This window comes from Gobio gobio (assembly GCF_949357685.1).
Source record: "Gobio gobio genome assembly, chromosome: 17".
In the NCBI taxonomy this organism is placed as follows: domain Eukaryota; kingdom Metazoa; phylum Chordata; class Actinopteri; order Cypriniformes; family Gobionidae; genus Gobio; species Gobio gobio.
In genome coordinates this window covers 37376012-37399625 of record NC_137110.1, presented here as the reverse complement: position 1 = coordinate 37399625, position 23614 = coordinate 37376012, and the positions used below count along the sequence as shown (strand labels likewise).

Below are 23614 nucleotides of genomic sequence, written 5' to 3'. Positions count from 1 at the left end.
AGCAGAAACAATTTAGGAACTCATTAATGGTTATTTGAAAGCACATTAACTAGCTAATCTCATATAGGATGGGATTAAATCTCTAAGTATGGAACGGATGAAATGAAATAAGGAGCGTTTGAAGTCGGGCTGCAGGGGAAAATAAATTAAAAGGGATGGCAGGTTCTGAGAGCTCTCTGAAAAGAGATGAGCAGGTCACCGCAATAATGCTCTTTAAGCAGTGCAGGTTGACCTTCACAAACTCCTTCTTTTTATCCAGATCTGACATTTGGTGACAAGATAATATTCTCTCTGTATTTCAGCAGCTCTCTTTCAAACACACAGACGCAAGCGTTTTTATAATTAGCTTCCTGCTGATAGAAGTTCAGGATATTGGTCCCCTGTGGAGAGGTAATGTGTTAATGTTTCTTAGGGATGTCGCATCGAACGATTCATTTAACGGTGAACTGCATGGAGCCCCTGCAGCTTGTATGTCTAACGTAACTCTCACACAGATTTCACATTGTCTCTTTCACACTTCACCCCCCCCCCCCCCTTTTAATTTTGCTCTCAAAGGTGAAGTAAATAAATGTCTGTATCAGATTTAAGCTTACTTTTGCAGTTCTAACTCGAGAAACACGTTTATGCAAAGAACGCTATTTTGCAAAGCCGCTGGGGTACATGTAAAGGACAAGCCTGCCCTGTTGTTACAGAAAGAGCTTTATTATTAAACTCAAGCATTATAAATAATTAATAATGATAAATAAATGAAAGCTTGTGAATGGCACACGTGTGACCTTTTTTGTGGCACTTGTCAGTTCTGTTAAAGGTGCACTATGTAAAAAAATTTCAGTAAAATATCCAAAAACCACAAGGCCAGTGTTATATATTTAGTTCAGTCGAGTACTTACAACATCCCAAATGTTTCCAACTATTTGTAAATCGTGAGAAAATTGCTATTTTAACCAAGGAACCGGGACGTGTGAGGGAGTCACCTGTCAATTGCGTCATGTCTGCGTTACCCTCGGTTTCCGGTTTTATTCTGCAGAAACGCTGTACTCTCACTGCAGTGTGAACAAGTGTCATAGCAGCTGCAGCGTGAACGCACAGAATAACATCATTTTCAACACACTCAAATGTATCTAATATGATAAACAGAGCTGCGTTACCTCATACTCATGACCGGAAAAGCAGAAATGGCGCCGGCGACTGTCATAATAAAAGTCCTGCTGCTCGCGAGGCATATGTTGCGTTCATCTTATTAACAATCGCTCCAGCGGCCTTGCTCAGCTTTTATAATACTCGGTCCTGCTCTGCTTCATACTACAGTAATGTTAATAATCGCATCCATGAACATGATTTCTGCCAGAGTCCTATCCCGATTCTTTTCCACAGGCTGTGAAGTGAAGACCACATGTCCCAAGATTCTGCCCTCAAACTTGGCCTCATCAAACTACGCCTTTGTTTTGAAACAAGCGGACGGAAAAGCTACATAGTGCACCTTTAAATGTGACTGAAGTGTGTTTTTTTTTTTTTAATTTAGTAATGAAAGAGCAGATATTTAGCATTTGTTAAAGTTTTCTCTCTTCATACTGCAATGATGATTAAAAGCAGGCATACATTTTTAGTAAATTTAGCATTCTCTGCATAGAAAATTCGTCCATAGAAACCATGAGAATTCTCAGTGCATTTGAAGCAATCTAACACCTCCAAAGAGCAGCATCGGGCAGCAAGCTGCCAGTCATCCCAACACAGCTGGGTCATACCAGATCAAACTGCTTTATTTGTGGGGAAGTCCTCTGCCAATACCAATGAGCTTATATGCGTCAAACATGGGCCAGTTCATCCATAGCTTTGATTCCTTTTTGGACTTATTTTGTAATGACGGTTCAGGTGGAGGTTTATCCTTCAGTAGTTTTCCTTTTATAATAGACTTGTTACACACCACAACACATTTATTACAGTATTATAAACCACTCCAACTGCCATTCTAATATTGGTCAGAAGTAGAATAGAATGTATTGAGATAAACACAGTTAGAAAACTGTAAAACCATTTAACGTTAACATAACATAATTTACGAGATTTTTCCAGTCAGAAGTTCCACTGCAATTTATAATCTTATTGCTTCGGTTTTCAAACACAAGAGTTAAACAAAGCCATAACAATGTTGACAAGGTCTTATCTATAAAGAATATTAAAACAGATATACATTGTGCTCTTTTCAGTATTTGATGGTTGGTCCGCCCCTCCCCCCACACACACTTTTAACCACCTTACCCATCGCAATACTCAAGTCATTCAGGTCAGCGAAAAAATTTGAACATTTCAACTAAGTTTAAACTGCTAAACAGAGAACAGCAGGAAACAATCATTGACAAAACATCATATATAAAGTCAGTTAAGTATTGGGAGCCAAATGTGAAATACTGTGTGAAAGCCTTATTCTTCCACAAATAGCTAAGAAAAGCTTCAAAAGTGGCAACCTTTTTAAAAGCCTTCCGAAACTACAATGTTTGGTAATTTACATTTGGCTCCTTATATTTAAGGCTTAATCTTTGACGTGAGATAATCTGGCTTGATTATGAAATGATAGATCATGCAATAGATTAAAAAAAAAAAAAACCTGAGTCGGTTCTTCAAAAAATGTTGAACCACAGCGCCCATTTCTTTAAGTCTAAAGACCACAGCAACTAATCTCTCTATGTGTTATTGTGAGCCACAATAACCAGTCCACTGATTAAAAAAACCAAATGGCTAACTCAGGTTATAGCCATTGGCTTCTTTAAAAACATCAGTTACCATGGATTATCAGTAAATACTGATACTGCATTCTGATAATTATATTGATATTCTATTTTAAGATATACATAATATAGGCAAGCCCTCAAACATGTTTGGCTAACAGGCTAATATAAAAGATATATCATGAATCGTAGTTAAATAGTGTTGAATATTGTTATATCTATTATCTGTAATTAGGTGTTGAATGAATTCTGCGTTCATGCTGTTTGTGTTAAAGCATGCCAGATTGTGCAGAGGATTAGCATTAATCTAATGTTTATCCATATATAAATTGCTATAAGTATAGATTGCAATTTCAGAGGAGGTAAATGGGCAAAACGTAGAAGTCAAGTTCATTTAAAACTCAAGCCTGTGAACCTCTCTGAATTCATTTTTCTCAGTTTGGGAGGCAGATGTCCATCCATTCGTCCTCCGATTCCGACTCCGCCCACCCCCCCTCCGGCCAACCTTTGCAGTTTTGGCGGCAGATCTGTCACTGATTGGCTGATGTGTTCATTCCCACCCATAGAGCCCAGCTTGGAAGCCAGTCTGTCCTCCATGGGGCTCAGCATAGCACTGATTGGCTGAAGCCTCTCTTCTGCCACACCCGGAGCTGAGCTGATTCGCTGGAGTTTGACAGGCAGGTCACCCAGGTTGTAGGTGATCTCCGAGCTCATGCGCAGAAGTTTGCGGGGCATTCCGTCCCGGATGGGGACGTCCCGTCCTGTAAGCTTTTGAAATTTGGCGGGCATTTTGGTGGTAGGCATAGGGGTTGCTATATTGATGGAGCCTGTTTCTGCATCGCTCTGAAGTTCCAGACCTTCCAGAGTGCCGCTGCCCTCCGTCACCCCACCTGCGCTGTGGCATAGAGAGGGGGCCGTCAGAGGGGAGGACAGGAGCAGACTCTCCTCCTGTTCTTTAACACTGTGCGGAGGTGTGGGAACCTCAAAAGTGCCGTGAAACTGCGAATAATCGACCTTGAAGAAACCCTCCTCCAGAGAAATTACCGGAAAGAAACGGTGACCCCACAGAACCTCGTCCTCTGTGTATGAAGTGCGAGCCTGGCATGTCATACCTAAGATAATACAAAGAAAGAAACTTATTTAATGAATGAAATCAAGTCACGTTTATTTACATAGTGCTTTATACTGTATAGATTGTTTCAGAGCAGCTTCACAGTAATACACAGGGAAATAACGGAATCAATGATGAGACAAATACAAATTCATCTGTAAAGCAGCTCTAAAAAGACCTTAGTGTCATTATTCAGCTCAAGCCAATTCATTGTGGGTTCAATTTAGTTCAATAACTGTGCAAAGTTCATCAGTTCAATTCAGCTATAAGCAAGAAGACAATACTGTTATTCAGCTGGAGTCAGTTCAGTGTTGATTCAATTCAGTTCAATAACAAGTGTCGAAAATTTGCCAATTATGAAACAAATTCGATTCAGCAAGTCTACAGAAGACAATAGTGTCATCATCCAGCTTAATTCAGTGCAAGTTTTGTTCTCATCAGATAGTGTCAGTGCAGTCAAATCGATAATATTACTGAATATTAAGCGTCTTTTGGGGTGTGTTCACACTTGGCAGCTTAGGTTTGATTAAAACGAACTCTGGTGTGATTGCTTTGTTCAGTTGATTATGTGGGAATGTTGCCATCCGAACCCTGGTGTGTACCAAACAAGTGGACCAAGACCCCTGAAAAGGTGGTTTTTGGTCTGCTTCCAAACGAACTCTAGTGCGGTTTGTCTGAAATATGAATGCAACACAGACCAAAAAACACCCTTAAAAGCATACCTGTTTTTTTTCTCGTCATAGGACCTACGTTGCCCATTCGATACAGCAGAAGATCTCTGTTTGTGTGCAATGGAGGAATTCCTGGTGCTGTTTTGACTCCTTTACACATTTTATAAACTCTTCACGAGTTCTCAGCTGGTCAAAATACCATCATATGTACACGCATACAATGAGCGCATTTAGCCTTGTTTTTTTATTGTTTTAGATGTTTGTTAAAGTATTAGTTCACTTTCAAATAAACTTTTGCTTATAATTTACTCACCCCCTTGTCATCCAAGATATCCATGTCTTTCTGTCTTCAGTCGAAAAGAAATGAACATTTTTGATGAAAAGATTTCAGGATATTTCTCCATACAATTGAAGTCAATAGACCCCAAACTGTTCAAGGTCCAAATGAGAGGTTCAGTACAGCTTCAAAAGAGCTTTAAACCACATCAAACGGTACCAGACAATCAATAAGGGTCTTATCTAGCAAAACGATCGGTCATTTTTTTTTAAATAAATAAAGTTTAAGTTTTATAAGCACAAATGCTCGCCTTGCTCTGTTCATTGATGCGCGCTCGTGACGTCACGTAAAACGCAATTACGTTGAAAAGGTCACGCTAGACACAGGCGGAAGTACCGAGTCAGTGTTTACAAATGAGCGGAAGGAGGACCGTATCCACATATTCAAACGTCTTTGCGCCTGCGTCTAGCGTGACCTTTTCAACGTAATTGCGTTTTACGTGACGTCACGAGCGCACATCACTGAACAGAGCAAGGCGAGCATTTGTGCTTATAAAACTTAAACTGTATTTATTTAAAAAAATCGTTTCGCTAGATAAGACCCTTATTGATCGTCTGGTACTGTTTGATGTGGTTTAAAGCCCTTTTGAAGCTGTACTGAACTATTGACTTCCATTATATGGAGAAATATCCTGAAATCTTTTCATCAAAAATCCTCATTTCTTTTCGACTGAAGACAGAAAGACATGGATATCTTGGATGACAAGGGGGTGAGTAAATTATAAGCAAAAGTTTATTTGAAAGTGAACTAATCCTTTAAGTTCTGTCAGTTTTTGTATCTTTAGATTCTGTCTTAAAGGGATAGTTCACCCAAAAATGCTAGGTGTATAGGACATTCTTCTTTCAGACGAATACAATTGGAGTTATATTTAAAATATATCCTGGCTAATCCATGCATTATAATGGCAGTAAGTGGGAGCTTAACATTTGAAGCTCTTTTTCTTACACAACTGCATCGATTCACTTCAGAAGGCCTTTATTAACCCCCCCCAGAGCCGCGTGGATTTCTTTTATAATGGATGGATGCACTTTTTTGGGCTGCCGTTCACTGCCATTATAATGCTTGGATTAGCCAGGATATTTTTTAATATAACTCCGATTGTATTTGTCTGAAAGAAGAATGTCATATACACCTAGGATGGCTTGAGGGTGAGTAAATCATGGGGTAATTTTCATTTTTGGGTGAACTATCCCTTTAAAAATTACAGTGTGAATGCTAAGCGAACTAGGACTAAATAAAAAAAAAATCTTTTGTTGGTCTGGACCAAAAGAACCGAACTACAAGTGTGAACACATCCTTAAACCCCAACTAAGCAAGTCAAAGTGCGAACGGAGGTGATGGAACGACTTATTAATAAAATCTAAATCAAGCTTTGTGCAACAACAAATATGTACTGTGAAACAATGGTTGGATGACTAAAACTAATAGATGCATTACTGACAGGGTACACACACACACACACACACACACACACACACACACACACACACAAGCGCATTGACTGTTGAGCAACACCCACGGGAACGTCTGTTCACGGTCCATTTGGTTGCATGAAAACAAGAGCTTTATCTGTGGGAAATTCATTAGATCTGTGTATCACCCACACCAGCGAACATCCCTCCTTAATTAAAGCGTGCAAAGCCTTCACTATAAAGAGCTCATTTTTATGAACCCTCTAACAAGCGAACGGATTTGCAACACGACGCTCAACATCAGTCAATAGCAAGGAATCTAAGATAAGACAATTGCCGGCTGAAAAGCAACACCGTGTTTGAGGTAGAGTACACTTGATCACACGATAGGCGCCGCTTTTCCCGCTACAATTGCTGAGACGGTCCCTTGAAAACCAGCATCCGCATCTCCATGTCTCCATTTAGGAGTGTGGTTCTTTGTCTACCTCTGTGCCTCAGTGCAGTGGGGGCCAGAGGAGAGGAGATTTGAGATGTTTGCAGGAGAGATAGAGTGAGGACTTTGTTCTATACAGGGATTTGAGCATCTGGATGAAGGTGTTTAGAAAGTGCTGGGACTGCTGTGCTGTTCTCCTGACAGAAGGAAGCAGACGCAGACTAAAAAGAGATGGCTGCAGCAGAGTGCACGCTATAAACCTCAGACCTAAATATAAAAAAGCCAGCAAGACAAAACATGCATTATACATTTTTTGAAAGTCAAGATCATTCTTTTTTTTTTTTTCACGTAATGCCGCCTACGATCATCGCACACCTACACACTCTCACACACACAAACAAAGGCACGGTTATCCTCCCTTACTACAGTAAGAAAAAAAATCCCTGCTTTCCGAGCTGACAAATCCTGGGCTTAGCAGTATAACATAATATTATTCATCTTATGAAATATTTAACAGGCTTTCTGCTGTTTGCTGGGAGAGGGGAAGGTAAGGTCTCTGCCGAAGTTGAAATCCGGTCTGGCTCCTCGCGATTTCGGCTTACATAATCATTCCATATTCTTCCATTATGACAAATTTCATTTCTGCATTTGGGAGAACCGTTCGTGCACATTAGCTTCCACCAGAAAAAAAAATGGTACCGCTATACTCCAACATCTGACAGTTATGAGAACAATTTATATTTCCAAGAGAGATAATCTGTTTCTATGGTGACCGTCATCAAGTGTTCGGTTCCATTGCCACAGAGGTGCACAGGCTGACCTGTTTCTGTCATCTCTGTCTTTCTCTCTTTCACTGGCTCACTCGCTCTCCTTGATTTCCCCTACTCGCACCACATTCCCTCCTGTCCATTTTAGCGTCTCTTCCTAACACACCTATAGCACTAACCATCATTATCATCACGACTCCCTCTCGGTCCCTATCTCACACTCTCCCTTTCTCTCTTGTTGTCTCTCTCTCTCTGTGTTGTGAGATAACAGTAAACTCTACTATCTGGCTGCTCTGAAAGGTAATTGACCATGTAGCTGGGCCCAATTCTCTCCTGTATCTCGCTGACACACAGTGTGTGGTCCTGGGGGGATGAAGCAGTGCTTCCCTTTTGATTTGCCGAGGCCCTTTGGGACGGTTGCACCGAGCTGCCCCGTTTACTTGCACTGCTGAAGCACAAGAAATAAAGCTGAAATTCTGAAACCACAGGCCACAAACTAAAAATAAAAAATAGATAATGCCAATACTTTTTTTCTCCCAAGCCTAAATGGTTAATTTTTCATGCCACTCAATATGTACTAAGATACTGTAATTGAATCCAGCCCTGCAGTGCTATTTCAGTATCACTGAGATACTATTATAGATTGAATTTGTTTTTATTTTTATATGTATTTTTAGTTAAAGACCCCCTGTGGTGAAAATCAAGTTTTTAATATTTGTTATATGTCTATGTGGTGTTTCTGATACGTTTTAAGACAAACCATATGTAAATTCATAAGTCAACACCATTGCTGAGTATTCTTTCCTTAAAACTGCAGTGTACTGAAGACTCAAAAACGCGGTTTGAAAGCGCCGGTGTTCCTTACGTAATAAACTACCTTGTAACTATGATCGCTCTGAAGCAGGGGAGTCTCAAGAGAAGCCAGGTTATCCTGCTATATTTTTTTGTTGCTATGAAAAATTGGGTACATTTAGCAATATAGTGGGTGAATTATGTATACGATGTTTATTACGATGTTATGATGAACTACACACTGATCAGGCATAACATTAGGACCACCTTCCTAATATTGTGTTGGTCCCTCTTTTGTTGCCAAAACAGCCCTGACCCGTCGAGGCATGGACTCCACTAGACCCCTGAAGGTGTGCTGTGGTATCTTGCACCAAGATGTTAGCAGCAGATCCTGTAAGTTGCGAGGTGGGGCCTCTATGGACCAAACTTGTTTGTTCAGCATATCCCACAGATGCTCGATTGGATTGAGATCTGGGAACCATTCCTGAACCATTTTTGCTTTGTGGCAGGGCGCATTATCCTGCTGAAAGAGGCCACAGCCACCAGGGAATACCGTTTCCATGAAAGGATGTACATGGTCTGCAACAATGCTTCGGTAGGTGCCACATGTCAAAAAAACATCCACATGGATGGCAGGACCCAAGATTTCCCAGCAGAACATTGCCCAAAACATCACACTGCCTCCGCCGGCTTGCCTTTTTCCCATAGTGCATCCTGGTGCCATGTGTTCCCCAAGTCAGCGATGCACACGCACCCGGCCATCCACGTGATGTAAAAGAAAACGTGACCAGGCCACCTTCTTTCATTGCTCTGTGGTCCAGTTCTGATGCTCACATGGACCACTGTTGGCGCTTTCGGCGGTGGACAGGGGTCAGCATGGGCACCCTGACTGGTCTGCGCCTATGCGGCCCCATACGCAAAAAAACTGCGATGCACTGTTTATTCTAACACCTTTCTATCATAACCAGCATTAACTTCTTGAGTAATTTGAGCTACAGTATCTCACCTGTATGATCGGACCACACGGGCCAGCCTTTGCTCCCAATGTGCATCAATGAGCCTTGGCCGCCCATGACCCTGTCGCCGGTTCACCACTGTTCCTTCCTTGGACCACTTTTGACAGATACTGACCACTGCAGACCGGGAGCTGCAGTTTTAGAAATACCCTTGTCAAACTCACTCAAATCCTTACGCTTGCCCATTTTTCCTGCTTCTAACACATCAACTTTGAGGACAACATTTTCACTAACATTTCCTAATATATCCACCCACTAACAGGTGCCGTGATGAAGAGATAATCAGTGTTATTCACTTCACCTGTCAGTGGTCATAATGTTATGCCTGATCGGTGTTTATGCCTTCCTCCACTGAGGTTCTAAGTTGTTTCTAAAGCGTTTCTAAGGATGCTGATTTTAAGAAGGCAGCTGTCTGACTCTGTTATAGCGAATGGGAACATGGTTTGTTTAACATTAGCAACGCATTATTAGCTGTTTGATAATGTAGTCAAGCCAAAGGCTAATCATATTAATTACTGTTATGTGTCTGACGTTGTAGAGAGTGATACATAAAACATATGACCATTCTGATACATCGACTTGTAGACGAGTGGAGTGGAGGCGGGACTCATTTGCATATTTATGATCTGCATAAACTAAATGAAGGAAGGGTATAGAGATAGATTCAAGCTATTTTAAGGCATGAGTACATTTTTTATACATCAAATATGTAATTTTGGTGATCAAAGATTAGTTTTAAGGGATAAAATGATTGACTACAGGGGGACTTTAAAGTTTTAGAAAGATTGTTTTTGTCATTTTAGCTTTTTTAACATATCTATATAGTTTATATTAATTTTTATGTCAGTTTGTTTTATTTATTTTAGTACCTTAAGTTAAACTAAATAAAAATGTTAAATGTTTCCTTGACAACTAGCTGAAATAAAAAAAAGTTTTCATCAATTCTCATTTTTTTATGGTTTTAGTTTTAGTTAACTATAATAACCCTGATCTGGCCATTCTAACCATGTCAGCTTTATCAGGGATCTGATAAAATATAACAAAAATAGCAGTCACAGATCACACAATCATTCGATAAATAGTACTCTTCAACGGACACACATTTCAGATGCTTTATCTTATTTATAGCGCGTTTAAATGCTCAAATTGTTATGTCAGGCTTCCAGAGATGTGTACTGAATCCATTTAACTGGAATTGTTTGACACCAGCATCGTAGCGTCAGGCAAATCTGTGTCATGCTCTTTTATCAAAACAAGTCAAAACAATCAAGAATCTCATTACATTTTTAGTTGGTACATTGAGAAACTAGCTTGAGAAAAAGCCATGAAGTTTGAAATTGAAAATCAGAAAAAGAACACTTGCACAACAAGGAAGAGAGTGCAAGCTCTTCACACTGCAAAAACAATCATATCTTTGTCTTGTTTTTCATCTGAAATAACTAATATCCCCAAAACAAGATACATTTATTTGAGAAGTAAAATTTACATAAGGTATTTAAACTTCTGGGAATGTATTTTGAACATTTTATCTAGACAAATATTCTAAATAACCTTGAGAACCTTTTTCTGAGCAATAAGGTTTTGACATGAGACTTTTTCCTATTCAATATTGTTTCCATTCAAAGTTGCAAATTTAACTCGCACAAAATTTGCAAAAAAAACATTTGCAAATAAAGCACTGTTTCCTTCCAGCGAGTCGAAAAGAACAAAGTCGTCACTTCTTGATAAACTGGCACCAAATATGACTAAGAAAAATCTAGTTGCTGCAGTAGGAGATATAGGCCTACATCATTAATAACTTGTGCCTCAGAGAACGCAGACAAAATGCAATAAACGCGGTCATGTTATCTCTTGTGTTCAGAGGCAGATGCCTGCTGTTTGGAAATGCAATCGTGTATGGGAGGTAATAATACCGAACCCCTGTGATGACTGACTTTAGCTAAGGCATTTTAGAATGACCAAAACAACCTTTCAGATGCTGTGCAACGAGATCGGCCACAGGTTAATCCAATTCTGCCGTCCCATTGAGCAAAGTCATATGATCTTTTTTAATGCGCATAATGATCCACCTTATTTGAGCGAATACGTTTTTTTATGTGCATTTTTAGAATTTATGTGCATCTCGGCATTTCCATCCAGCATTTTTTTTTTATTATCCCAAAATGCACATATAAATAAATAGGTGGATGGAAAATGACTGTTAGTCAAAAAGCAGCTTTACAGTGATAATAGGAAATTCATTTTGTTTTTGATGAAAAGTTTTTTGATTCATTTCTGTTGTAAAAACTGATTAGTTATTAAATTTGGTGTCATTTAATCAACACCATCTTCAATTAAAACAGAAAACTCCCAATGCGTTCCGGACCTCATCCACACGGCAACAGCATTTGGTGGCCGGAGAATGCAAACCATGAAACAGGTTTGAAATAGTTTTGAAACTATACCATCATCATCCCTGCGCAAACCCCTAAAAAGGTGAATCCGTGAAAATGGCAACGGCATGTACGCATGCATTACATGTTCAGCCTATAGGCAAGATGATATAGATACGTTTTTACCTGTTATAGATAAGTGAGCATTACAAATGTCTAAAATCACGATCTAAAAAATGCTATTGTGGTGAACAAAAAGGAATTCTTTAAATAAGTAAATAACTTGCCAGTAAAAAAAAAAACAGATCATAATAATTGAACACTTGATAGAAATGCTTTAAAATTAAATCAAACTTACTGTACACAGCGATTTGATTTCGCCCTGCAACTCAGTCCATTCATTTCTACTGCTTCTGTTACACTTTTGCGGGAACCAATCACAGACTGGCTCATCCACCTGGCGCGCTATTGGCGGGTTTAACATGCGGTTTATCTATCAATCAGATGCGTCCGATACTATAGTAACAGTAGACACCAGTGCGTTTTCTTTCAGAATCATCATAAGGAAAATGTTCTGTATTAAGAGAACAAAGAAGGCTTGTCTTTCTATTCCATGAAGAAAAGTTAGCAGGATTAGTTAAAAAAAGTGCATGATATTCTAGTCTCTCCATGGAAGTATTGCATGTTTAATGCCTGGAACACTTTAATAAGGTTGTGTAGCTATTAACATTATCCTACACAATAGCATTAACTAACAATACTTTTAAACCCTTTTAAAATTTTTGCTTATGTAAATTATTACAAATGCCATTTTATATAGGCTATTAAAGGTGCACTATTTAACATTTTTTCAGTAAAATATCCAAAAACCACAAGGCCAGTGTTTTATATTTTGTTCAATTGAGTACCTACAATATCCCAAAGGTTTCCAACTATTTGTAAATCGTGAGAAATTGCTATTTTAACCAAGGAACCGGGACGTGTGAGGGAGTCGCCTGTCAATTGCGTCATGTCTGCGTTACCCTCGGTTTCCGGGTTTTTTTTGCAGAAACACTTTACTCTTACTACAGTGTGCAACAAGTGTCATAGCAGCCGCCGCGCGAACGCACAGAATAACGTCATTTTCAACACACACATGTGTATCTAACACAGATGTATCTAATATGATGAACAGTAGGGGTGTGCCAAAAAATCGATTCACAGAAGAATCTAGATTCTCATTTGCAACGATTCAGAATCGATCTGAAATGTCCAAGAATCGATTTAATAAATTAATAAAATCAGCTGGCTGTTCGCCTCCGTTTTATAACTAGCCTATACGCGACATCCGGACGTCACCACGCAGCCAGTTTTTGAACGCGAGCGGCAAATCACTAAAACAGAGAGGAAGCAAATATGGATGAGAGGGAGATCCAACCAGCCCCGTCTTCACTTAAAGCTAAAGTTTGGCGTCATTTCGGTTTTTACCGAATGCCTGGAAGCACTGCGCTGGACATGACACACACAGTGTGCAAGCTTTGCAAAATGAAGACCAATTACTTCGGGTGCACAACAAATGCGCGGGCTCATATTACTAGGCATCACCCTGAGCTCAGCGACACGGGGCAGAGTCAGCCGCCAGCTGCAGACCAACGCGCACTGCAGTGTTTCACGAAACTCCCAGCACTTTATTTTCATAACTTGTTATTCTTTAAGTTACTTTGTCTGACTGAGAAATATAGATTTTTTTTTGTCTTCACCGGTTGTGTTCTACATGATATTTGTGGTAAACTGCAACTTTCCTGGGAAATTATCTATTTTCAACCATTTTGTATTTTGAAGAAGCACTTTATTTTTGTTCCAACTTATTTTATAGCTAGCTACTAATGAGTAGCAATTGAGAACCAGACAATGTTTTTGATAAAAGGCACTTTCCTGAGAATTGAACTTAATAAATGTGAGAAAGACACTTTAATGTAGGGGTGCACCGATCCGACTTTTTCAGTCCCGATACCGATACCGATGCCTGGGCTTTGTGTATCTGTCGATACCCGATACCGATCCGATATATTGTTGAATTAATAATAAACTGTATATCTTCCACCTTATACCTTCCTTGAAGAGACTAAAGGCACCAGACTTTACTAACTAAACATAACTAAGACAAAATAACAGATGTATGTAAAGTGTTGAATTCTTATTTATTTAAAAACAATTGTGCATTCAAATCTAAAATAGAATGTAATCTAACTTCTTTAAATAAATAAAATGTAGCAGTGTAAACAAAAAACAGTGTATTGGTCAAACATACAATAGTAATCTGACAGTTACCAAACATTTTTTACACTACAGATAATTGTTTTGGTATATAATCATATCAATATTAAAAAGTAGCATTACAAATTAACAAATAGTCTAATTTTCTACCATATGCAATTTAATAAAAATTTTCAGCTAGCTAATAACAACTTTGTTCTGGTTTCACCTCACTCCAGATTAAATGATTGTAGGCTAGGCCTATTTATTTTACTACACATTGTCAACAGAAATAAGATGAAATACTGTTGATAATTAAAAATAATTCTTACTACCCACTCTTGCTAAAATGGGTAAGCACACTTGTGTTCTCATTTCAGTTGCGTTCTGAGTAAATTAATAAACTGAGTTCATGAGTTCAGTGTTGGACAGATCAGTTGTTCTGGCCAGTCGTTAAAATGATTCGGTTCAAAGGAGTCATTAGGTCACGAATCGGACATTAGCAGACGCGTTGTGTGCGAATCCAGTCTGTTAGAACATCGCGAAAGATGTCAACACAGAGAAAACACTTCATAACTGGATATAATTTGTCTCCCGCTTATTGAAAGTATGCTTTATGTCAGCTGGTCAGAGAAGAGTCAATGTTTTTTGAGCGCAATTCACACCCAGTGATAATTCAAGGACAAAATTGTCCGAATGTGTCACGTGCAACATGGTTTCGGTCTTCCGAGCTTTTGATTTGGATTAATATGTGAAATATGAGAGCGAACACTGATTATTTTGAAGACCCAGAGAGCGCGCGCGGGGGAGGAGCTCTCAGATCGGTCTCTCTGTCACGCAGTCACAAGCGCAGCATCTGTTCTACATCACTCGTAAATCACAATAACTCATCAAATTAGGCTTTGGCCGTCAAAAAAATGTCAATGCAGGAAAGACCCTGACTTTGCAGTAATACCCTCGAAACAGCGACGAACTAGTTGGCGTGGCAAGCGTGAATCTCCTCCACACAGCCGACTCTGGCTCGCTCCCTTCTAGCATGCGACACACGTGAAGCTGACGAATGACGTAGGTTCTGCTGCGACGGAAAAAAACACCTGGATCGGCTTGTGGATCTGTTAATTTTTCCGATCCCCGATCCAGCTATTTTGTCAGTATCGCGGCCGATATCCGATCCTAATATCGGATCGGTGCACCCCTACTTTAATGTATTCGTTTGTCATTCTGTATAGCAAAGCAGATGAGAGTAGATCATGATCAGAAACCTGATTAGAAATCATTATGGATAAAATCGAATCGTTTTGAATCGAAAATCTTTTTGAATCGAAAATCGATTATGAATCGAATCGTGACCTCAAGAATCTGAATCGAATTGAATCGTGAGATGGTAAAAGATTCCCACCCCTAATGAACAGAGCTGCGTTACCTCATACTCATGACTGGAAAAGCTGAAATGGCGCCGGCGACTGTGGCATAAAAAAAGTCCCGCTGCCAGCGAGGCGTTGCGCTCTTCTTAACAATTGCTCCGGCGGCCTTGCTCAGCTCCCACAACACTCTGCCCTGCTCTGCTTCATACTACAGTAACGTTAATAATTGCATCCATGAACATGATTCCTATCCCGATTCTTTTCCACCGGCTGTGAGGTGAAGACCACATTTCCCAAGATTCTGCGCTCAAACTTGGCGTCATCAAACTACGCCTTTGTTTTGAATAGGCGACCTCTAGCGGACGGAAAAGTTTCATAGTGCACCTTTAAAGTAAAGTGTGTAATAATAATAAAACAAAGTAATAATATGAACTAACATTAACAATGGACGAATGGAGAAGCTTTTTTTTTGGTAACACTTTACAATAAGGATTTATTAGTTAACATTAGTTAATGCAATAGTTAACATGAACCAACCATGAACGACACCTCTGTTCAGCATTAGTTTATCTTTGTTAACGTTAGTTCATAAAAATACAGCTGTTCATGGTTTGTTCATGTTAGTTCACAGTGCATTTTCTAATGTTAACAAGATTTTAATAATGCATTAGTAAATGTTAAAATTAACATTAACAAAGATAAATAAATGCTTTATAAGTGCTGTTCATTATTAGTTCATGTTAAGTAATGTTAACTAGTTAACCTTATTGTAAAGTGTTACCGGTTTTTTTGCCCACTCTCTGACCTCTGAAGGCCGCTGTGTAATTCACACCCTGACTAAGACACATTAGGGGAAGCATTTTAATAATCCTATGAATGCATATAAAAAACTGCATAATCAAATCGAATTAATCGAATCGCATCGAATTTTTATGTGAATCGTCTCGAATCGAATCGCTCTGAATTGGCAAAAATCGTTCCTGAATCGAATCGAAAACCTATGAATGGTGAATCGAATCGATTCGCTGCCTACCCAAAGATTCACAGAGTCACAAAGTCATTTAATTTATGCTCGTTTATCACGCCTCTTGTGCAGTAGAAAAAACATAGAAAACTCCCCAGACCAATGTTCTATCTTAAATTGAGCTTGTAGTACATAACACTTCATAATAACAAGTATAGTGTAATAAAGTACTTACAAATCATTTGCAAACTAGTTAATAAATAGTGTATAAACTGTGGTTAATACATTAATAGATTAAATACAAATAGTGAGTTCTTCATTCGTTTTTACTGTAATTAAATTATTGTTTAATTAGCTCATATGTGAAGAGTTAATGCTTTGTTAACAACTTATTAACTGTAAACAGTTCTCACTTTAGATTAGGCCATGGAACATGGAAACATGACATTAATTAGTGCTTTTAACCAACCTTTATTTAGAGTTTAATGAACTCTTAATACTAATGCAGTTCATTTCCAATAAAGGTTGGTTTAAAGCACTTAATTAGTCTCATTTTCTTGGCTTAGCTAAGCTGGTGAAACATAAAGTCCTAAGGTCAACGGTTTGATTCCTGGAAACACATATATTGATAAAATATATTTCTGGAATGGATTCAGGTTGAATAAGTAAATGTAATTTAATTGGTTTTTCATTTAAAGAACAAAAAAGGGTCAAGGGTCCAACAAAAGAGCGCTCTAATTTATTAATTTAAGAGTATACGTGTATCTCAAGGTTATGTCTTATGTCAGATTTTGATACGGTCTTCACTAAAATGGCTTAATATTAAAAATCCATTAATATTTTCAGTGGCTAGATTTATGTTAGGTTTTTTTGCTTAGTGTTTTTTTGTTTGTTTGTTTTGCAGTGTAATGTGAAAAGCTGTAAATAATTTGACAGATGTGAATGCTGGCACAGCTGTCATGTTTATCTCTGAGGGCAATGGATGACTCTGGGCTGTTCCTCTGAGACTCCTTGGCCAAGTCACTGCCACATTGTGTAGAGGAGACATTATAGAGGAGACTGGGATTAGTTGTCACACTTGTTACTCCAGAGAATATTTCTCAGGGTAGCTTTATAAAAAGTCAATTTCTGTTTAGGAACACACCTTAAAATCTCTGCTACAAAAAAAACTATTGTCCAGGAAAAAAGATACAGTTCGTGGAACATGCCTTTAGTGACAACATGCTCTAATAGCAGCGCTGGGGAACAAACAAATCGGCAAATATTCTACCTTTAGGCATACAACGGCTTGTTGCTGAGACATCTTTGTACTTTATTTACCACAAACAGGGTTCATAGTACTTAGTCTGTATAGGTATTACTGCACCAAGATACTAATATGCACCTTTTAGGGGTAGATAAGGTACAACATTTTCCTTTTAAATTATGCTATTTTAAAGGTTCCTAAATTTACATGCATCTAAGATCAAAATTAAAATGCCCCCCCCCCCCCCCCCCCCCATAATATACATTGCACATTACCTAATCTCTCAAAGAGTCTGAAAATGGTTAGTTCAAAGATTCAGTCTCTCTTAACCCCACCCTGCTGAGAGCCTACTCTGATGGCCCAGTCTGTTGTGATTTGTCCGGCACTACCACAGCGTGTAGGAAACAAAATGCCTAATACCATATTACAGCTCCAGAGGCTTCCTCAGCACTTGATACACAGTGATATGAACGATAGCATCGGTTTTCCGTATCAATTCTCATCCTTTTGAAGTGCTCGCAAAGTGGATTCACAGCACCGAAAACAGCGTCTTCTCGACATGTCCACAACGCAAGCCAAACTCAGCTAAAACTACAGTGTTTGAGGGCAGGTCACACATTTTGCACATTTTTTTCTGACAGTTATCAGCTAAGTTTAGACGGAACAATTCATGAAACATTAAAAATATAAAAGGTAACCATTAAAAAAAATCTTTATTTTGTCCAGTGGATTCAATTATAATTGGATTATAGGTAATTGACAAATAAAGCTTAAAAAAAAAAAAAATCTTTTCAAAACTGATGTGATTCATATTTTTGAGTCTTGAACAATGTGTTTAAACAAGTTAAATAACAAGTGTTTAAATACATTTTTTTACTGTTTTTATGTCAGGCGGTACAACCGAATAGTTGAATGTATATGTAGTTGTGCCACCTGACATGACAAGTGTACCAACCTACCCATACTTTAAAGCAGCGGTTTTTACCAGTATTTGAGAGAGATCTACAAACCTTGTTTACTGTTATTACCTTGTAAATTCATAATAATAGAGCCATGTTTGCCACCCTGACATTTGAGAATAAACAAATTGCTGGACAATTTTTTTTCCAATTATCTCAACAGATTTGAAACTACTGAACTTTATAAAATGTGTTTATATGAAATGTTTCAAACCTTAAATGATGCCATAGTATTTATTAAATTTTTATTAAGACACCATTTTAAATAGTTTTCTTAATCTGTTCATTTGTTCGGACAGTTGTACCACCTGACATTTTGGGGGATTAAGATAACAAAACATAAAATAATATGTATTATATAAATGCACTAAAAATTCATTCAAACTACATACGCTTTATAGAATAGAGTGATATGTCAGAAATTTTTCAAATTATTTTTAAAAGGAAATAATGCACTTGGACAATGCAATATGTACGTCATGTCATTGGCCCTAACACATAGAGCACATTTGACAACTTGCCCCAATAACAAAATGTGAAAAGCTCCTAACCTGATGTTTATGATTTTTTTTTTAACTTTGATTCTATAGTTGACCATTACCTAACTTAAACCAGTGTAGATTTATGTTGCTATTACAAAAACAATAACACTGAAAATAAATTTGTGTAGGATTTACAAAAAAAACACAACAGAAGTTTTTGTACCTTTTGTACCTCTTTGTACCTTACTGAGATGTGGCCCTTGTGTCAACTAGCCCCGGTATCCGCTATGTGAAATATGAGCTTTCATATACAAAGACGTGTCCAAACAAAGACTTTAATCCTGAAGATTAGAACGGAAGGACACAAGAAGCCACACACACATACACACATGCATAGCAGATTTGAGCTGTATTCCCACATGCACATGTCATAAACCTACCGTAATTACAGGGCATAATTAAAAATGTCTAATGAATTATTTGATAAGTAGTAATTAGTATTTGATTTGTGAAGCTGATAAAAGCAAGTTTCGTCTCCATACTTCAAACAGCCGGTGAGACTTTACTGTATGGAGACCGCTTAAGAAGGGGCGATTTAGTTGCTATGGAAACTGATTCACAATGGGGAGAACAGAGTGCTGACTAACTGTACATATTTTTTCTTTTCTTTTCTTTTTTTACCCGCAAATCCCTTCACTTTCTGTAGGCGGAATTTTCAGATGTGCCATCAATGAAGAGGACCGGACAGCTTATATGATTGTGTGTTTTTCTTGATTATTTTAATGAAATGCAACCATGGACGCATGTGATTCTGAATCTAATTAAGTACATAGAGTGTGTTTGCTGCAGAGATTTTCCGTTGTTGCTTGTGCGAATGCTGTTTCTTACTGTAAGTGTGTGCTGTCTTTTATATGTATGGATTGATGTGCTGCAGGGGGAGAAAGTAAAGGTGAGCTGGGATTTGATTGACAGGTGCCTTAATCTCTAAGCATGCCAGACTACAGAACCATGAGGCAGAGAGCAAAACGAAAGAATAACTTTGTATATCATCTCTTACATAACACGTCTCTCTCTCTCCCTCTTTCCATCTTTGCTGCAGTAGACACCAACATTCATTTTTTTATCTCATAAAAAGCCGATTTGCACCAGTAAACTTGCTCCTGCAGACTTTCTCTCTCTCGCACACACACACACACACACACACTGAACCACACCACCCAAACACCTTCACTCTGCACAAATATTCTATTATAATGACACGAGATTCAAAGAAACTTGATTTAGCGTTCTGTTCAAAGCATTGGTTTGTAAATAGTGTGCATGATTCAATCAAAGGAATCATATTTTTTCTATTTCTCAAAACATTTGAAAATATATTTGGAATATGGTGGAAAATTGTGCTGCGTATAATGCATTTATACTGGGTTTTTTTGACATCCGAGCCTATTTGTTGCTTCATGTGTGTTACAATTAAAACTCACCGGTGGTCTCCACGATTCCCTCTAGGATAACCACGATCTCAAATTGCTCTGTTTGCATGGACCTGAGCGAAAGGTCGTAGAACGGGCTCTTGGAGTCGATCACATGGCAGATTGTCAAAGGAGACACCAAGAAAAGCTGGTCGGCTCCGGTACTGAAACCAACGTCCAGCTCCAGTTGATCCAGAGGCAAAAACTCGCCTTCAGGAGTCTGACGGGACTAAGGGGAAAGGTAGAGAAAAAACTACTTAGGATAAAACAAGGAGATGATGGAGTGTGTGTGAGCGGAGGGAGAGAAAGACTGGGTCTTATACACTCTTAAAAATAAAGCTTCTTTATTGGCATCTACGGTTCCATGAAGAACCTTAACATCCATGGGCACCAAAAGTTCTTTATAGTGGAAAAGGGTTTATTAGTTCATTCTTCACGCTAAGAAATAAAAAAAGTGGTTTAAGAACTGTTCACTTAAGGGTTATTTGGGGAACCGAACATGAATATTGTATGGGACTGCTGTGAAAGCCCCCTATTTAGAACCTTTATTTTTAAGAGTGCACAGTGATTCAAAAGGGAAAGTTGCATCCAGTGGCATGGAGCCAATCAATACTTTGTCCTCTGTAGGTGGACATCAAATTACAGGTCTTTATCATTTGTCAAGTCTTGAGAGAATGAAGCTCAGCTTGAACCCTTTAAATACGCATTTGTTCCATATCCACACAATAAGCTTGATGTTTAATTATTTAGCCTATATCTCTAACTGTGACCTAGTAATGTAACACGCACATATGTTCAATGTGACTTGGATTCGTCATGCTCTTTCTCTTTTTAACTGGCTCCAGTCGTGTACTCACTTTGAGTAGTTTGCAGCGTATTTGCGCGGAGACCATATGGCTGTTCCGCAGGTTACCCACACGGAACATCAGGGTCAGTTTGCCGTCACGCATGGAAATAGCCGCGTGCTCGCTGAACATCAGCGTCTCTGCGCGTTTCTTCGGCTGGGACATCTTGATGAACATGCAGCCGATCAGAAAAGCGTCCACTATGGAGCCTAGGATGGACTGGAAGAGGAAGAGAATGATGCCCTCCGGACACTTGTCTGTAATGTAGCGGTAACCGTATCCGATAGTGGCCTCAGTTTCGATGAAGAACAGAAAAGCGGAGGGAAAGTTGTACACATTGGCCACGCACGGTGTGTACTTGTCATCGTGGGCCTGGTAGAGGTCTCCACGTATAAATGCAATGACCCACCACATAGAAGCCATGAAGAGCCACGCCACCGTGTATGTAAGAATGAAAATGAATAGATTCCAGCGCCATTTGAGGTCCACGAGTGTGGTGAACAGGTCCGACAGGTACCGGCTGGTTTCTCCTCCCAGGTTCCCGTGCTGGACGTTACACCGGCCGTTCTTGTCCACAAAGCGCTGACGTTTCCTTTTCTTCTCGGGGGCCGCCTGGTTGAACCCGCCGCCGCTGGACGAGGTGGTCACCACCTGATAATCATCCCCAAATTTTTTCCGCAACGCTGACATCCTTCACGCTTAGAGTGGTCTCGGATATACGAGAAAGCTTTGCGTGCTTGTTCCTGACTAAATGTTTTCGGTTTTCTTCACACTTCGGCTACACCAGTCTCCCACATTTCCGGGCAGATCATTTAAAAAAGTTATCTTTAAGGCTCACCGCAGGAGTTTGTCAATAACAGCGCGCTTGTCTCGGGATGGAGCGATGCAGATCTCCTCGTCTTCTCCAAATCCGCATAACTAAAAAAAAACTCACTCAGCCGAGGCTGTAAAATGTGGAGAAATATGGATGCGAGTAATTTGTAATCTCAGATTGGCTTGGCGCAGTCTAGCACTTGTGCGTTGGCACCCTCCTCATCCACCTTCATCCACTCCTCCTGTTTCCCCCAGGTGTATCGCACCAATTTGATAAGATGGTAGTTGGTAGACGCCCTTAAGGATCCTGTCCAAGTTTTAACTCACCGCCTCTGCTGTTCCTCACAGCTGTCAAGCGTTGTTATCTGATTCTGTTCGTCCTCTCACTGTTCTCGGTTCCTGCGCACTGCGCGTCTCCTGCTCTCCAACTCCATTTCCAGCCCCGACAAATAAGAGAAACTTCTCTGAGAGGGTGGTGGAGATGGGAGGTGGGGGAGGGATGAACACGTGTTCTTGTGTTGGATACATTTTTTTTGCTGCGCTTGTAGCATGCTTCTCTGAACAGTGCTGCATCGACAATTCAAATTTTTTTTTTTACTGGAATATTGCATTTATCCGTGCACATTATTATTACATGTATATACATATAAATGTTTTATTTTATACAAATTCCTAATCATTAATCAAAATAACTTCCCCTCCCATTTGCAGACATCTCTTCTGTTCTCTGATGACGTTTTTACTGGCGTGAGGGCGGGACAACCTGTCGCTGTAGGTTTGTAAACATTCGGGATGCGCGCGCATCATGGTTGCAGAAAACCCGATCGCCTCGGCTAGAGAATTACACGGGATACAATATAGTTAAAGATTATAGTTTATATTGATTAGATGTCATTTTCAAAATGTTCTCCGCATATTACATCAGCTTGTCACCCAGCGATATGTTATATACTTTTATATAATATTCACATATTTTGTGTTCGCAAACAGCGATGTCGTCTTATTTTTTTTATTTTTTATTTTTTTTGTGGGCAGAAAATGGCAGTTCTACCGTGGAAGCTGGAATTTCGAGTTTATATTTCACAATTCTGACTTTTTTTCTTGCAAATCCGAGTTTATATCTAACAATTCTTAGAAGGATACACAGAATGCTTATTATCTTTTTTCCCTCAGAATTGTGAGTTTATATCCCGCAATTCTCACTCTTTTCCCCTCAGAATTGTGATATAAACTCACATTTGAGTTATAAAGTCCGAACTGGGAGATATAAACACGCAAATGCAGGAAAAAAAGTCAAGAATTGTGTGATAAAAATGCTATGTTTAAAAGTTATCTATGTAAAATGTTATAGGTTTAAATATTATTTCATGCTGTAACGTCCCCTGTGAATATTAGACTTACTGTTTACATCAAATTCATGCTTTAATAGTAGACTAATCATTGCAGGTTTAATCAGTCCAGTCTGTGACTTGCAACATAAACGTCTACATTTAGCTTCAAAGGATAGAATTCTTCAACGATGGAATTCTATAAAAATGATTTTTTTTTGCATTCTGATTTTGATACAAAGGCTCAACAAAATATTGTTCTCTTATGTGGA

The 23614-nt window shown here is 39.0% G+C and overlaps 1 protein-coding gene across 1 annotated transcript; it reads right to left on the bottom strand.

Moving 5' to 3' along the window:
- Positions 1-1743: 1743 nt before the first annotated feature.
- kcnj3b (potassium inwardly rectifying channel subfamily J member 3b) lies at positions 1744-22461 on the bottom strand. Its single transcript, XM_079841879.1, has 3 exons — positions 21214-22461; positions 20369-20585; positions 1744-3838 (listed from the first exon to the last, which is right to left on the bottom strand). Exons 1-3 carry the CDS (start codon positions 21889-21891, stop codon positions 3117-3119), a joined length of 1617 nt encoding a protein of 538 aa, XP_079698005.1. The 5' UTR covers positions 21892-22461; the 3' UTR covers positions 1744-3116.
- Positions 22462-23614: the final 1153 nt, after the last annotated feature.